This window comes from Notolabrus celidotus, chromosome 1 (assembly GCF_009762535.1).
Source record: "Notolabrus celidotus isolate fNotCel1 chromosome 1, fNotCel1.pri, whole genome shotgun sequence".
In the NCBI taxonomy this organism is placed as follows: Eukaryota; Metazoa; Chordata; class Actinopteri; order Labriformes; family Labridae; genus Notolabrus; species Notolabrus celidotus.
This window is the reverse complement of record NC_048272.1, coordinates 35829825-35847239: the sequence shown is the minus strand read 5'-3', so window position 1 is coordinate 35847239 and position 17415 is coordinate 35829825. Positions and strand designations below refer to the sequence as shown.

The 17415-nt window shown below is 40.7% G+C and overlaps 1 protein-coding gene across 1 annotated transcript in view; it reads left to right on the top strand.

Moving 5' to 3' along the window:
* etnk2 (ethanolamine kinase 2) overlaps positions 1-17117 on the top strand; it is a 33335-nt gene extending 16218 nt beyond the window's left edge. Inside the window, exons 4-9 of the mRNA XM_034684382.1 lie at positions 2130-2270; positions 9061-9203; positions 9854-9937; positions 10036-10196; positions 10312-10385; positions 12153-17117. Of these exons, the coding sequence (XP_034540273.1) occupies positions 2130-2270; positions 9061-9203; positions 9854-9937; positions 10036-10196; positions 10312-10385; positions 12153-12225 (676 nt within the window). The 3' untranslated portion in view covers positions 12226-17117. The remainder of the gene's footprint in view (positions 1-2129; positions 2271-9060; positions 9204-9853; positions 9938-10035; positions 10197-10311; positions 10386-12152) is intronic.
* Positions 17118-17415: the final 298 nt, after the last annotated feature.

Here is a 17415-nt window from a genome sequence, read left to right as displayed (position 1 = left end):
GTAGCTGTGTACCAAGACACACGTCGACATACTGACAAATAAAACAACAAGAAACACTAAATATGTGACCAATCCTTCATAAAAGGTCCTGCTGCCTTTCTGGCAGAGGTCGGTTTTACTCCCCACGTCTGCAGATTTGAAGATCTAGTGGATGATTTTTATTTGTCATGGATAAGTGCTAGCGCTAGTTAGCATAGCCACATAGCTACATGTTCGTAGCTGTGTACCAAGACACACGTCTACATACTGATAAATAAAACAACAAGAAACACTAAATCTATGACCAATCGTTCAGAAAGGTCCTGCTACAGGCGCCTCTCCGTCAGGATCAGATTCAGAGGGCTGAAGTAACGCGATCTCTGAGCAGCCGTGTATATTCAGCCAACATGTAAACATTACATCAACGTGCTGGAGAGCCGAGGCACATCCACTTCCGGAGGGGGCGTGGTCAGAGGGAAAACAGAGTGTTCTGATGAAGAATGAAGAAGAGGACTCTTCAGGCATGCCAAAATCTGATTTCAAAGTGTTTTTTTGAGCATAAACTTTAAAGACATGTTTTGGGGACCTCTTAGACCAATATATATTGATGAAAAAAGCGTGATATGTCCCCTTTAAAATCCTTTTGAACTCAAAAAGCCGTGGCAGAGATCGACCAGTGTTTTGGTTTAAACAGCGACCCTGTTAACTGCTGACTTTCAGCCGGATGCATCCCTCATAAACGTCTTTAGACGATCATTAAATATGTGATGAGGATATTTTGAAATCTTAATAAAAACTAAACTAGTTTGCATTCCCAGGAAATCCCTCTGTGTTTCAACAGCTGTGTAAACTCCACAAACACTGACACGTTCAGCTGAAGGCCTCCAGTTTACAGGGACACTTTTAAAACCGTAACACCGGGAGAGACGCATTCGCGGTGGGTTTACAGAAGACTACTGTTAGAAGCTGCTAAATCAAGAGAATCACAGCTTCTTCTTTTGAAAAGTACACACACATACAAGAAAGATAGAACAAATAAAAACTAATGAAAGAAAGAGAAATCAAGTGAATCACAGATGTGTGTGATGTTATTCTGGACGGCGGGGGGAATACAAATACTGTAGTTAATCTACCAATCAGACATGTTCAGCATTGCAGGCCCTGCCCTCCAAAGTCCAGGGACCTTTTTAGTGGGGAGATTAACTACCCCTGAACTAAACTTAGACCCTGGTTCCTCAGGTCTAAACGCACGTAGTTCCGGGGTACAGTTCCTCTGGTCGAAAAAAAAACGCCTATACACACACAAACGAACAAAAATAGAATAAATGAAATAAAATAAAAAATGAATTAAAAAAAAAACACTTCAGCTGTAAGGTACAACAGGGTACACACATTACTTGCATTAGATTTAAAGGAGATCAAGAAAACACAGGTCAGTTGGGAAACAGGAACATTTACATTTCACTACTCAGGTTTTTGATGACTTCAATCAGAGACTGTTGTTTAGCACTGTGATTAAATCCTCCTAGGTTTCCACATTATACGTATAAACACTCAGACTATTAAACAAGGTGGAAACACTGAAACGCCACTGAGGAATGAAGCACATGAAGCAAATCCACAAGAGTCACATGCAGATTATGTCTTATGGACGGTTTATACAGCCAGTCATGTGACACCTTTTAGAAAAATAATTGTTCCTATATTTTTTTTTAATCCCCTCTTTACTTTGTATTGCTTTATATATTCTTATTTATTTTCCTTACATTGTATAGATATTTTGTTGCGTTTAACTTTCTCTCCCTGCCTCCCGTCTGATTTGTTTGATCTTTCGTCCTCATTCATACTGGCTCAACCCTCCTTTGTGTCTCACTACAGTGATGTGCCAAAAGCAGGTTTTGGCTGTGTTACATTAATTATGTCAGCTTAGTGTGTGTCACAGGATGCAGTACGGGCTTTTCATTGGACTCATTTGTTAACTCTGCAAGACACTTGTCCTCACATAATCTTGTAGCTGAAAGAGCAATACTCCTGGAGAAGGTCTGTAAGGGTTTTCTTATAATTGGAGATTTAAGCCATGTGATCAGAAGCATAAAGATTTATTTTTGTGTGTTGATTTCTTCGTTTACTTTGTTTGTGTCTCTCCTCAGACTTATATCCAGAGAGATGGCTCGTATCCATGCCATCCATGCACACAATGGCTGCATTCCCAAACCCAACCTCTGGATTAAGATGCGAAAATACTTCTCCCTCGTGGCAACAGAGTTCACTGACCAAGCGTCCAACGCCAGGTGAGATCAGACGTCTGTTGTGTTTTCTTCATAGGTGCTCCTGCAGGAGGCTAAGTCACGCACACAGTGGTGGTAGAGATGCAAATAGCTCATGGAGCGGTGCCTGATTTGCCTGTTGCATCCATGTTGAGGACGGAGTCAATTTACCCCCAGCCTAATTTGATCTGAGAGCACTCTGTGAAGTTGCCTTATCAAATGTTTAGTTACCCTGTGTGATCATGGAGAAACCTGAGGTTACACATGATTTACATACAGATTAGATATGTCTGACTGTGGAGATTACTTCATGGAGTGAGAGTTTACAGCACAGGTGGGTCATTAAAGTCAGACTCCAGACCGGAATCTTTGCAAACACTTGTACTCTTCAGTGATGGCACATGTGTAACCTCAGTGACTGTCAGTCAACAAATTTAGACTAAACTAATGTAACAACTATGACATGGATGAATCCTCCTGACTTTATTGAACACAATGACCTTTCATGTAGTGCAATCAAAAAAGACAACTATTGAGACAATCCTACGGTGGCTTGGAAGTCCAATGCAAACTTACAAAGGATGAAACACTTTTACAGAGACAAGATTTTATAAATCAAAATGACATTAAAACAATTTTACCAAGACCAACACAAATATACTTTTAAGAAAACTCATTTACAAAATTCGAAACACTTTTAGAGACAGACCATTTTTACCAGTCCCGAAACAAAATTACAAACGACAAAGTCTGAAGGAAAAGGCATGTACCAATGATTTTCCAAATAAAAAACATCTGAAATATGAAAATGTGCAATAGCCTCGGAGTTAATTTGACATTCACAACCCTGTTTCCACAAAAATTTCAAGTATTTTCCAGGATTGATCTTTGAAAATGTTAAAGATCAATTATCGATTAATCATTTTAAAAAACGTAAACATTTTCCATGTCAAAAACAATTTCAATGCGTTTTTTTCCCTGAACAAATTTTCCTTCACGACACAATGTATATAACTGACAGCATTGAATATCTACGGATTGTATTGAGGTGTTCAAAACATGAAACACGCTGAATATCAACGTGTGGAGCAGGCTCATAATCTCTGCGGATTTACAGTCATATAAAGTGAATAGAATAGAATATATCTTAATTGAGGTGCAAACCCTTTCAGTGCAAAAGATGCATAAAAGAAGAGTAGTAAAAGAAAAAGAAAAGAAAAATCATAAAAACCACAAAAACAGTGGACAAACATAAATAAATAAAAAAAATGAGACACATCCAGCATTCAACAGGCAGGCATTCAGTAAACAGGAAGATTGCATAATCCCATTTTATATTGCATTATTTGGCATTTCGTGCACTTATTGCTCTGGGATAAAAACAGTTTTTCAGCCTGTTTGTCCTTGTCTTAAATGTCCTTTTATCTCCTACCCGAGGGCAGAAGTTCAAACAGGTGATGTCCAGGGTGTGTTTGGTCCCCGAGGCTCAGACTTCAATAAGGGAACTGAATTGAAACATATTTCAGACTCACAGTGTCTAGTTTTCTGTCTACTCATCTTATTTAGAAAAATAAGCACGTTTACGTGGTCAGGTGTCAGCCTGGAGGTCAACCGGGTCATAATCAGTCCGGCGACGGAGAAAAAAAGCGCTCATGGAGACCTGTCACTCAGCCGCAGTGCGCAACACCTTCAGTCAGCTGATTCACATCGAAACATGCTTTAAACTTATAACACCTCCCTGATAGCTGAATGAAATATGAGACCACATGATGTTGGTTCCATGTGATAGAAAATCGAAACAAGTGTTTGAGTAAGTTCTTAACAATCAATCAATCGATACTCGATTAATTGTTGACATCCCTAATTCAGACTGATAAGAAAACACCTCCAAATGTATTCCTGCCAATCAAAGCTAAATCTAATTTGGAATTTCAAAAATAAATGTATATGCTAAATTCAATAATTCAAATGTAATTTTGTTTCAGGACTGATAAAAAAATGTTCCGTCTCTCTAAAATTGTTTCTGATTTTGTAAGAATGTTTTCCTAAATGTAAATTTGTCTCCAACTTTGTGAAAGTGTTTCATCCTTTGTAAATCATCCATTGCACTTCCCAGCCACCATATAATCCAGTATTGTGGTAGATGGACAAAACCTGTTAACCCCACAATCTTCCTCTCAGCCTCAGATTGTTCAAATTCTTGCTGATTAGTAAATATTGGCATGCTAACTTTCAAAACTAAGACTATGGCCAAAAGAGGTTTTATTAAAACTTCTTAAAAAAAACCAACAATAAAACATGTCCGCACGGCCCAGAGTAGGTCATTGGTACAGAGACGTGTGCCCAAAGTAAACCAGCTTAAAGGTTTAATGGCTGGATTTCTTTGTGGCCAGTAACACTGACCTTGGAATGACCACAGAGCACAAGTTATTTTTTTAATAATGTAGAATATTTATTAGGGGTGTAAGTTAACAATTCTTCTTAACAACGATTTGATTCGTATCACGATTCATGGTTGCCGATACGATTAAAGGACAATATTGGTTTATTTAGAACGATACAATCTGAAACGATTCAGTGACTTGAAATCGATTCAGTAACTTTATAGCCAAAAATTCAACCAGTGTGACTGTGAAATAAATACCTTGATACTGGACAGTACTAGTTTCCTGTTGTTTCTTGTAAGGGAATCAGGTATTAATTAATTATGGATATAAACAAACAAGTAAACATTGATTAATGGCAAATGCATTCACATTTTATTTGAATAAAGTGCAATCAACACTTCTGGTTGAATTAACTGGAGGTTAACCTTTTCTGATCTCATTTTCCATATTCAATACATTTTCAATTAAAGTACAGTAGTGAGCGACTTATTTAGAACATCTCCGTCTTTGCAAAAGCCAAAGTGTTTCCACACACTGGACCGTCATGGTGGCTTGATCATTTCTCGCTCACCGGCTTCTCCTCTGCCATCCTGCATGCTATGTTTTGTTGTCTGCTTGCGTGTGACGATGACGTCACAGACAGGCAGCCTGAATTGAGTAACGTTTAATGTCTTTATCATTAAAATTGCAAAAAAAAACACATCCATATAAAGTCTGCCGTGCTTAAATCCGATGCGTTATTTCCTAGTATCAATACAATTGATTTATTACCTTTTTAAAAAGATGTTAGATCGATATATGTTGTCTGGAAGGCCAACTTGCCGAGTACATATCGATGTAGTCGGATCATAGGAATATAAATCGACACATTGTATATGTAGTAGTTGAATTGTTACACCTCTACTTTGAACACAGGTTCTCTCTGGACTACATATTAATAATGGCTGTTGTTTTTACCAATATGGAGCTTTGACCCTAAATGGGCAGCTTCCATCGTTTTGCAAAAGCAATGAAAAATATGTGAAGAATTTACATGTTTAATCAGTTTTGTGTGACAGTACATGTGCCAGACACAATAAACAGAAGGAACGTGATGAGAAGTATAACTCAAACTACCTCTGAACAAACATATAGTACCACCTTAGAGTTCAGAAGTCCTTGAGTTTCAAAAGGACTTCTGACTCCTGGTCTCACACTCACACGGCCGGAACATTCAGTGAATCTTCTTCAAAGAGGAACAAAGACCCCTTCCTGGAATTCAGGCTGTAGCGGGTTCATTTTGCGTCTTGGCGTCAGACCAGTGGAGCTGACAGAGGTGGACCATTTCATAACTGCTCAGTCACAGCTGACGTCTTTGTTCTGATGGCTGTTAGATTAAGTCCAGCATGCGGTTTATGTAACTGTAACAATTATAGCAAGCTGGATTAGGGAGTCTGAGGCATGCAGTGGGCCAACAGATGTTTGCTCAGATCAGTGTACCGGGTCACTTTACGCTCTTCCTTGGTTACACAGACATCCAGAGTGTTCTGCACCTGGACAGCAGACACTTGTTGCTGTGGTCTGAGGAAGACTGTTCATAAGCCCAGATGTTGACGTGCATTTACAAAGACAGAGACAGAGACAGAGTTCCATGTGAGGAAGCAGGTGGAGGGGAGGCAATAATCCAGGTAGAAGTCTTCAAAAGAGGGTGTGTGTATATGTGTGCTCCTAAGCTCTCCTGCTGTAAGGCTGACTCTGGATTAGGCCCTGTAAGCCCATTACAGGTAGCAGTGGGGTCTCTGCTCAGTGAACCAGTCTGGTTGGCTTAGACACAACCCTCTCTCCACTAGCCAATGATATCACTTTCAGACTGACAAACACCAATGACCTGCAGCTCTCAGTGTGCACCATATGACAAAGGCGGAAGCTGGGTTGGATTATAGATACAGCTGCAGAAGGTTTATGAAAGCCTTTTAAGTCAAATGTATGCTGTGATGGATAAAACACAAAACATATGATCATAATCAGGTCCCTGAAAAAGTCCCTTCAGTGTAGCCATAGTGACTCAGCAGGCTCTGCAGCACCATGGGAGTCCACTGAGAGTTGGTTTTCTCTGTAACTGCTCCCAGGAGCCAGTACTGAGCTCGCACTGAGCCTGTGTGCTGTCTATGCATGTTAGTAGGACTGGGCGTTACTTTGATAATGCTAATTATCATGATATAATTTTTCTCAAAATAAATAAAATTTATATTGAGAAAAATGATATCACGATAATATCACAATAATTATCACAATATATAATTATCGTTATCAAATTATCGCCTGGCCCTACCAACATATATAATACTAACATACTAACATATTATATTCTAACAAATGTTTGATAAAAATGTGCTATATTTAAATCTGTAATTACACCCCCCCACTGGAAAGTGAGGGGGCGCTAATGTGCCGTAGGTGATAGTTGCCATCAAACATTAGACAGAAGAAGAAGACAGCATTGAACAACCAATCATGTCGCAGGGTGAGAGGTAGGCGGGGCTTAAAGACGTTTGGACTGGAATGTAAACACAGCTGAAACGAGCGACAGCAGCATGGAAGAAACCTCAAAACCTAGCAGCTCAAAACAGAGTTGTTAGTCTGACACTGTGTCGACTCGGAGTTAACTATTAACTTAAAGCTAGGGTTGGTAGTCTCGGAAAACCAGCATGAATTTGAATGTAGCATTTCCTCAGGACTCCGTCTAACCCCTCCCCTCCTCCCTTGGAGCTCCTCCAAAACGACGCCCCCCCCGCTCACATGCACGAGCGCCGCTGAGTCTCGACCATATGATCGTGACTGATTCAAAACCGGTCCTCACCAAAACATTATCATAGTGAAAGTTAAAAACACAAACAAACATGGCTGCTGTTAGTACTCACAACTATCATGCTAGCATTATCCAGTTGTACCAGTGACACGAGATCAGGAGAAAAGTTATAATACATATAATACTGTAACAGCTCTACTGTTTGTTAAACGTGTTCAGTGTAGATGTTCTTAATTCCTACAGTGTTGACGGTCAGTGAAGGCATCAGGAGAGGTGTAGAGTGTGCAAGAGGAGAGGAGAAGTTTTTCATTCATTCAAACATTGATTGTTGTTTTGTTGGTTGGCGTGATCACGGCCGACAGTGACCGGTTATTAAAGATCAACGTGTTCACCAATCGACTCGTCATCACTACAGCATCCGGACGGACGCTACAATAAATATATATTTTCTGTAGGACTTACTGAACGTCATTAATTATTCTGATTGTTGGTGAGAGCTTTTTAGACTCTGATCCGGACTACAGTCCTGAGCAAAGCACCTCATCAGGTCAGAGGGGACAGGCCCGAGGACGAGCGAGAGGGGCAGTCAGTAGAGTCAGGGGAAGTAGAGGCAGGAGACGGGGACTGGGAGGAGTGCACGCCGGGGAAATGTACGCGCAGGAGGAGGGCAGAACGGCTGGACGGGATTTGATTGGTTTAAAATTTGGGGAGCCAAAAAATGGTGATTGGTTGGTGTTTTCCCAGGTTTACTCTGGCTGTAGATAGCAGTTTTTTTTCACTCTTTTTTAGGAACACATTATGTATTGATTGCCATCAGGACATAAAGATCATTTTAACCAGTATGACAAAAAGTGTATCTAAATCTGATTACCAACCCCAGCTTTAATACAGTTCATTAAATATTCAGGATGTGGGTAAAGGAAGATCACAGAGACAACCTCTGCTATGCATTTCCAACACGTTTAATGTCCACCGTGTCCATATGACAACTGAACACTGAACGACCGTGATGCATTCACTGCACAGTGGGAAACAACATCACTCAACCTAATCCTTAGTAAACGTAAAGGGGAGAACACTACTCAAAAGAAATACGCCATAAACTGATACACAGAATACAATTTGATATATATTTGTTGTACATTAAATCCAATTATGCAAATAAGCTGGTTTGTGGATGTAGTTAAGTGAAATACGATCTGGTGATAACACAGTGTTTTATTCTGAAAATTAACCAGATGTTTTCATTTTGTTGTGGTGCCTGACTTCCTGTCCCGCTCCATCTGCTCCGTTGAGATTGATGCGTCGTGCTCCGGCATCCGGCAGAAATAGAAGTCTTGCGTATCTTATCCGATGCATTCCAACCTGCCGGATCAGAGACGCAACGGAATGGATCCAGTAGGGGTCGACAGATTTACTAAAATAGAAACCTATCAGATCCGGTGCCGTGACGGATCAGACACGGAGCAGAGATGGATCCCGTGGCATTTGGCTGTTACTGTGTGTGTGTTGGAGGGGCCAGTGTGCAGACACTCAGCATAGTTGTCACAACAGTCCCAGCAAAGTCTCTGAATGTGTTCGATGTTGCTGACTTCTCTCCATCTTTTCTTTTTTCCCTGTCCCTGCTCTCGTCGTCCAGAATCCAGCAGGAATGTCCCAGTAAAGCAGTGCTGGAGCAGGAGATGGTGTGGATGAAGGAGCACCTCTCCACTCTGGGCTCCCCTGTGGTTCTATGCCACAATGACCTGCTGTGCAAGAACATCATCCACAACACTAAAGAGGGTATGCACCTTTAGCAAAAGGTCTTATTTCATCCTTTGACATCGCCTTGATCATCAGTCCTTTACTGCTGCCACCCAGAGGCTAATCTCTGCAGGCTGATAGGCAGCAAGTAGTAGATCATAATCAAAGAGACAAGAGCTTTAGGAGACCTTTGAGGGCTGATTACAGGTGGTTAATGTTAGTCAATGTTCCACAGTATAATCATGCTAACACCTACAAATATAGGTAGCTTAGCCTGGTTAGCAAGTCTCTGGACAAGTTGTCAGAGTACCTTTCGGTCAGTAAGGTGATGCCTCCAGTATGTGTCTTTTTTACCATATATTAGAGGTACTATGTTTGAGTCCCTGCACACTGGTTACAGCAAACTATAGCCTTACTGTGAACTATGACCGTTATTTAATTCATTACCCTGCAAACATTTGCAACACCAACATCCCAGCTTATTTTAGATCATCCGTTATCACCACAGGACTACTGTCAACACCTGAACCCCTCTGGTAAACTAACACCTGTGAAATGTGTGAAAAGTTCAGTTTGAAGTGTCGAAGCTGAAACAGACTGAGAGGTCTTCATGTCTAGGTGTTGGAGCAGTCGGAGCAGCTGTATCTGGTGACTTCTTTAATGAATGTGTCCTCTTGTTGTCTCGACAGGTCATGTTCGCTTCATAGACTATGAATACTCAAGCTACAACTACCAGGCCTTCGACATCGGGAACCACTTCAATGAATTTGCAGGTTTGTTAAGTAACACTGCAACATGTTTAAAAGTTAAAGCTATGCACACACAGTTTTACACACATATTATATAACTATGATTTCATGTGTGTGATCAGGAATGGCAGAGCTGGACTATGGGCTGTACCCCAGTCGGGAGATGCAGATGGAGTGGCTCAAAGTCTACCTGCAGGCATACAAACTCTTCACCAAGAAAACAGAGGAGGTCAGCCAGCGAGAGCTGGAGACGCTCTACGTACAGGTCAACAAGTTTGCTCTGGTGAGGACACACAGATATATATACACACACACTATCTTACACACACTATCTTTCACACACTTATTACCACAATGTCTCTCATGACTTACTCTGATACCGGTTTGTCTCTTTTAAGGCTTCTCACTTCTTCTGGGGCTTCTGGGCGCTCATACAGGCCAAATACTCCTCCATCGACTTCGACTTCCTCGGGTAAGTCGCTCAAAGTGTTTACACATAAAGACGTGTGTTGTGACCCTTGAAGTGAAAGGTCACACTGTGTGTCTGAAAGAGGAGAGTCTGTTAAACAGAGCATTGTGTAAGAGTGAAACCAAAAACCTGAAAGCTGACTTAACTCGTATTTCCCTTTGAGCGTTCATACCACGTAACCAGGACTGCCTTAGGGTCTAAAACAACAAACAAACATTTCAGAACACACAAGAACAGAAACGACTGGACAACACTTCTTATTTCTGATTGGACACAACCAAAGTCTGTGTTTACAGGAGAATATCATTTATTTACTCACAAACCCTGAAATCAGGTTGTAAAAATTATAACTGAGGAGACAGTGCGACTACTTTTTTATGAGTTATTACTACAGGACAGATATTTGGATACTTAAGTATGTGGTTAAACATGAACTCTTCTTTAAAAGGAAGACAGCTGTTCAAATTACGGATGTCAACAATTAAACAACTATCGATTAGTTGATTGTTGAGAACTTCCTCCAACACAATGTTTTGTTTTGATTTTCTATCACGTGGATCAAACATCATGTGGTCTCATATTCTGTTCAGCTATCAGGGAGGTGTTTTAGGTTTAAAGCATGTTTTGATGTGAATCGGCTGACTAAAGGTGTTGCTCACAGCGGAGATGCTTAGCTGGGGGCTGCGGCTGAGTGACAGGTCTCCACGAGCACTTTTTTTCTCCGCTGCCGGACCGATTACGATCTGGTTGCGCTCCTGACTGACACCTGACCGCGTTCACATGCTTATTTCTCTCAATAAGAACGAGGAGACAGAAAACTGGACACTGTGAGTCTGAAATATGTTTCTGTTCAGTTCCCTTGTCGAAGTCTGAGCCTTCACTTTTAATACTGTGTGTCTGCAGAGATTATGAGCCTGCTCCACATGTCGATATTCAGCGTGTTTAACATTTTGAACACCTCATTATGATTCGTAGATATTCATTACGTCAGTTATATACATTGTGTCGTGAAGGAAAATTTGATTCAGGTGAAAAAATGCATTTGGCATTTTTTTTTGAAGGAAAACGTTTACGTTTTTTTTTAATGATTAATCGATAATTGATCGTTAACATTTTTCAATGATCGAACATGGAAAATACTTTAAATTTACATCCCTAGGTGAAAGTAATGCTAATTAAACAAGCTTCTGCAGTTGCTATACATATTCAAATTACTCTGAAAACAAGCTGATAGGGAGGGGCTAATATGATCTTTTTTGTAGTGCAACCAAAGAGCTGAATGTAACTGATCGCTGTTCATCCTGGAGTAATAAGCTAGGGACGTTAAATCAGAAAATTTGTCACACCAGCAAATCTTGTAGATTTAGGATGAACCATCAACAGCTATGTCTGTTTTCAAGGAAATGAAAACTCTCAAATATTATGAATAAAATATCTCTAAAAGGGATTTTTTCGATTGCATTACTAAATACCAGCTTATCTGTAACTAAATGTATGATTAATGTTTAAAACAAACAACAACTTCAATATCTATGTTGATATTTTGGTGTAATGGTTCTTTAGTGTAAAAGTGACCATAAAATGACTCATTGTCTATTTCCCAATAGAATAGAATATCAATAACCCTTTAAATATATATAAAGTGTGCACATTATCTGCACATTATGTCGTTTATACTGCAGTGCTCAAAAGTAGTGGAGAGTTCGTTTCAAAGGTTGGATTATACCTTCTTCCATTCCATCACTTTCTCTGTGCTCCTCCGTCCTGCAGGTACGCTGTGCTACGTTTCAACCAGTACTTCAAGACCAAACCAGAGCTGATGGCCCTTCAGATCCCAGAATGAGAGAGGACAGAGGCAAACCGAGCGGAGAGAAGACAGGAGGGAGGGGACATCAGGCATAATGCTGGGACTTCCTGTAGGGTGGTAACACTCTCTCTTTGGGCCAGCTGTTTCTAGACCGCTGCTCGGTCTACCTGGCCTCCTTTTCTGCAACAAGCGCAATTATTATTTCATTCCTCCACCTTAGGTCCAGGCCTGTCACAACTGTAGCTCCAGAAGTGTCCATGAGGTCTGTCAGTCTGTCTGTGAGTGAGTGAGTGAGTGAGTGAGTGAGTGAGTGAGTGAGTGAGTGAGTGAGTGAGTGAGTGAGTGAGTGAGTGAGTGAGTGAGTGAGTGAGTGAGTGAGTGAGTGAGTGAGTGTATGCTTTTGTTTGTATTAACTCATCTAGAGAAACAGGACTTCTCTTTCTTCTTAGGGCAGCTGAACGAGGCGTAGTAAGCCCTGCAGTCTGACTTAACGTTAGAGATAATACACTTAAAACCTGCTCGGCTGTTAATCACACTGACACCAACGTGTGTCACTACAATGGTAAGGAGGCTCAAACAAGAATGAGACCATTTAGGAAGGTAAATACAGACCTTCATATACTTCAGCCATCCCTTCATCTGTCTATAGATCTCAACATTTAGACCAAATCTTCACGATTCGTCCTCATTTTTCATCTTTGGTGCCAAGTGCTGTGTACCTCTGCATCAGCTGTGTACTCGGGGCATTACTGTGTTGTCTCTCCCTGATCTTTGTCTCTTGTTGCAGTTAGATCTCCTTTCAGTTTCTCTTCTAGTTACTTCAGACAAGCTGCTGCTAATGCTAGAAACTAACAAATGAGATGTTTGCTAGTGGACTCTTCCCTTGGAGGACCAATCTGACCTGGAGTGTGAGGAACAGCAGATGGAAAAGCTCTTCATGGACTGGCTGTAGTCACTGTTGTGTTATAGCAATGTGTGATAAAGAGAAGCTCAATGTGCATTTTATTTATTCATGTGAAGACCTTTTGGATTATTTCATATCTCAGGTGAAAGGACACTAAAGTTCTGGCTGCAGTGAAAGAGAAAGAGAAGAGGAGATGATGGTTAAAAAGAGGGCGCCTGTGTCACTCTGAACTCTGCGTGCATCTCTGCCCTCAACACATATTTCCACCTTCTTGACTTTTATGGTTACAGAGAATCGCTCTGTTAAACTTTCCATTAAGTCTCTCCAGACCTCTTGGAAAATTACAACCTCCGTCACCCAGCCCCTCCTCGTCCACCACCTCTCTCTTTTACTCTTCATGCCCTAATCTGTTTGCTCTCTCCTTGTCTTTTCATCTTTGATCTCCATCCTCAGCTTTGTTTCGTATTTCCCTTCATCTGTTTATAGTGAGGCAGCACCTGTTCCCCTGACACCACAGGCTGCTCTCAGCCCCACACTGAAACCATTTCCTACTCTCATCCCACATGTTGAGGTAAACTCTCACATGTTCAGACATTGCAGACATTTTATATGGGGTCAAATCAAAGCTAGCTCTTCATTAAGAAAACAGGAACTGGTTAGTGATGATGCAATGAATATGTCCTGTTACTTGGATGACATCTGACACGACAGAAACAGTGAAAGATGGACGCACACAAAGTATTCATTCATTCAAAAAGTGCTGGAGTCTTAAAAGGAGAACTCTGATTTTCCTCCTCAGTTATTGAAGGTTACTAAAGACTTCTCTCAGAGCTGTCTCTGAAGATACACTTTAAACAAAACCTGCTCCATGTGATGTTACCTTAAAAATGTAACGGGGAGCCGATGCTACCTAGCTAGGTGACAGATCCATCATTGGAAAATTGTATATCTGAACTTTTGAATTTCAACCCCTCAGAGCTGCGAGGTCCTGACGTCCACGGTGAAATGAGAGTTCTGCTAATTCTATATATTTAATCTAATGTCAATTCAAATACGTTTAAAGTGACCGTCTCTCATGATCGACTAATACTTCAAAACCCCTTTTTGCAACGAGGAGAAGCAAATTCTTCAGTTTAACAAGGGACAACCTGTAAAAGAATTGCACATTCACAATTATTGCAGGAAAAAAGAAAAGATGTGAGAAACCAGATTCACATTTTCCTTACAAAGATGAATCATCTCATTGGTTGAGTTCATAATTAATGCACTTTTTCAGACACGTCATACAAGTGTTTCACGGGTAGTACTAACAATCTAATCAGTGGAATGCCCCTTTAATACATCTGCATCCCATTAAGGCTGATTTATACTTCTGCGTCGCCCCTATGCACCTGTGCGTCAATGTGTCCGTGTTGCGCAGCAATTATCCGCCTATACGCTTGAGGGCAGTTTGGTCTCTCTGATAGCCGGTCGCCTGCTTTCGGCCTCACTACGATCTCTGTTTAATTTTCCACAGAGATTCAGAGTGTGTTATGTTAATCTACAGCTGATACATGTTGCTGTTTATCATACAGACATGATTACAGGGAACAATAGAATAGGGAAATAGAATGCCGCTGAGCGGACCAATCACAGGGCTTGCAGTGCGTGTTAATTCTACGCGTAGTTTCATTTGGTGGAGGTGCACGTCAGCTACGTGCGTAGGCCTCTGTGTAGTTACGGGAGCTACGCTGTCCCTTCGACACAGAAGTATAAATCTGCCTTTAGCCCTGAACTTCCTTATATGTATCTAAGGTAGTTTGATAACAAGGCTCTTGAGCTTCACTCAGTTCACCTTAAACTGAGCTCTGCAAAGGCTTGTGTATTTGGATACCTGACACCTGCAGACACCTTGGGGTTGACCGGTCTCTTAGAAAGTCTTGCTACACCCCAGGCTCCTGGTCCTGTTATGATGAGCCTGAGCACATAGTGTATCTCTATGTTTATGAATAAAGCAGGCCCTCAGATGATATTTCATCAGTGATGTTGGGCTCCAGTGCAGAGACACGTCCTCCGTCTTACCCACACGGTCTTTAGGATATTTAATCCGCTCTGGGCTCAGCAGGGGGAGACACTGAGCGCTGAACTTTGTCCTCCACTGGTGTCTCATGTGTCTGACAGACTCAATTATTTACACAGTGAGCAGGGGCCTCTCAGGACAGCACAACAGATGGAGACTAAGAGATGGGAATGGTTTCCATTCTGGATTATTGATCTAAGAAATGACAGTCAGAGCTGTTGGAGCTTCACATTTAATAAAATGTGTGTGATGCTCTCATCTGAAGAATTGACGATCAGAACCTTGTTAGTATAAAGATTAACTTAGTCAGATAGTACTTATAAGATGGCACATATTTGGGAGTTAAAAGGCAGATTGATTTAAATCAATATTGATTGTGCAATTATGATTTGAGAATGAAGAGGAGGCTTTATTCTAGGAGCTAACAGTGGGGAGATCACTGCTAAGGTTTCCTGAAATAGACCAAATTATTGAGCTTAAATGCACAATCCTTAAGACGTTTGCACTCATTCAGAAGTTTGCTCATTTTAAAGCAAATGCTGGTAAAAGTGTCCGCTGTGCTTCAGAAGACTGAGCAATAAGCACGAAAGATATCGACCACAGTGATCCTGGTGTAATTAAAGTTGGTCCAGAGCTTAATCTGAATTAAGCTGAAACCTTGAGTTTGACCCGTGACTCATCCATCAAAGGTCTCATTGCTCTAATGATGCCCAGCTTTATTAACCGTTTCACACTCAATGGTACCATAACGTTAAAGATGAGCCTTATGCTTGAACTCATGAGGAGAAAACGGACTACAGCAGAAAAAACAAGCTGGGAAGAAGAGTAATCACTCGTTCATTTTTTATGTCTTTTTGCAATATGTGCACAAAAACATGCACACACTTGGTCCACTTCTTCTAAACAGTCTAAGTTAGGCGCACATTCCCAAACATCTATCCTCAAGTCTTGATCTATTTCCAATGATGTCCATTAAGTTCTGTTTTGGTTGTTGTTTTGAATGCTTCAGTGACATATAAGGGTAGAATGAACAGGTTTCTGTAGCTGGAAGAGTTCGGCCTGTAAGCAGAGTCAGGCAAATGATCTTAAGGTTGAAATGAGACCAATGACAGATCCCTCTCCCTGCAAGTCTTAGTTTAATGTATTGTGCTAACCCAAGAATTAGCTAAAGGTAGCTAAAACCTTTGCACTGTTGCCTGCGCTGACGAATCAGTTCGGCATGTTTTGTGACAGAAAGTGTGAGCGTAGAGTCAGGATGAAAACCCTGAAGTTTGAAAGCTATATTTACCTTCTTGAGTCAAATTTCTTAACATAAACAGACACAAAGACGACAGATCTTTCATTCGCTAACACACTGGGTAAGGTGAAGATAAGCCAAACATGAAGGTGTAAAACATTCAGTGAAGTTAGTGAAAATCTTCCCCCCGTAAAGACTGATATATGAATCTGTATCTGTCACACTTGAATCCTACACAGGCTGCCTGGATCTGTTCCATGCTAGTTGAAGAAATGTCACTCCCTCGTTGAGTTAAAGTTGTTTTAATACAGGGTTTATTTATTGAAGGAATATTACTTCTAATGTTCACGTTTCCAAGCATTCATTTCTCTAATCATACCAAAATGGTTAGCTTCAGAGGGTTTGCATTGCAGTTCATTTGAGCTAAACTGTGTTTGTGTGTGAATGTACTAACTTAATTTTAAGAAACACTGTACAGATAACTGATTTTTTTTTCTTTGTATGCTTATATTTACTTTTTGTAAAAGCTTGAGCGCTGTGTAAATGTACTCATCCACTGCTAAAGGAGATGCTACGTCAGTGTGTGTGGCCAGCAGAGATGGAGGATGTAAATACTGTAAGAAATACTGTGAAAAGCTTACTGTACAGTAATCCTTCACACCTCTGTAGGGAGAAGACTTATTTAACAGTTGTCAGTAAATATTTCCATTAAAATGCATTAAAATGAAGAACGTGTGTGAATTTTTTATTTTAACTTTTACCTTATAAACCCTTTAAAAATGTTTTAATATGATTGTTTTAATTGGGTGAACTTTAAAAGAGGAGAGACTGAATATTAATTTACACTGCTACAGAAACAGGTGAGTTAAAGTAGCTGTCATTTTGGGAACAACCTTTTTGTGGACTGAATTAAGTTCCAGAGATGAACTGATCCTTCTCACCATATTCCCCGTATCACAACTATCATCTCTCTCTTCATCTCCCTCTATCCCTCTCTCCAACACGGTCTCAGCAGATGTGTGTCTA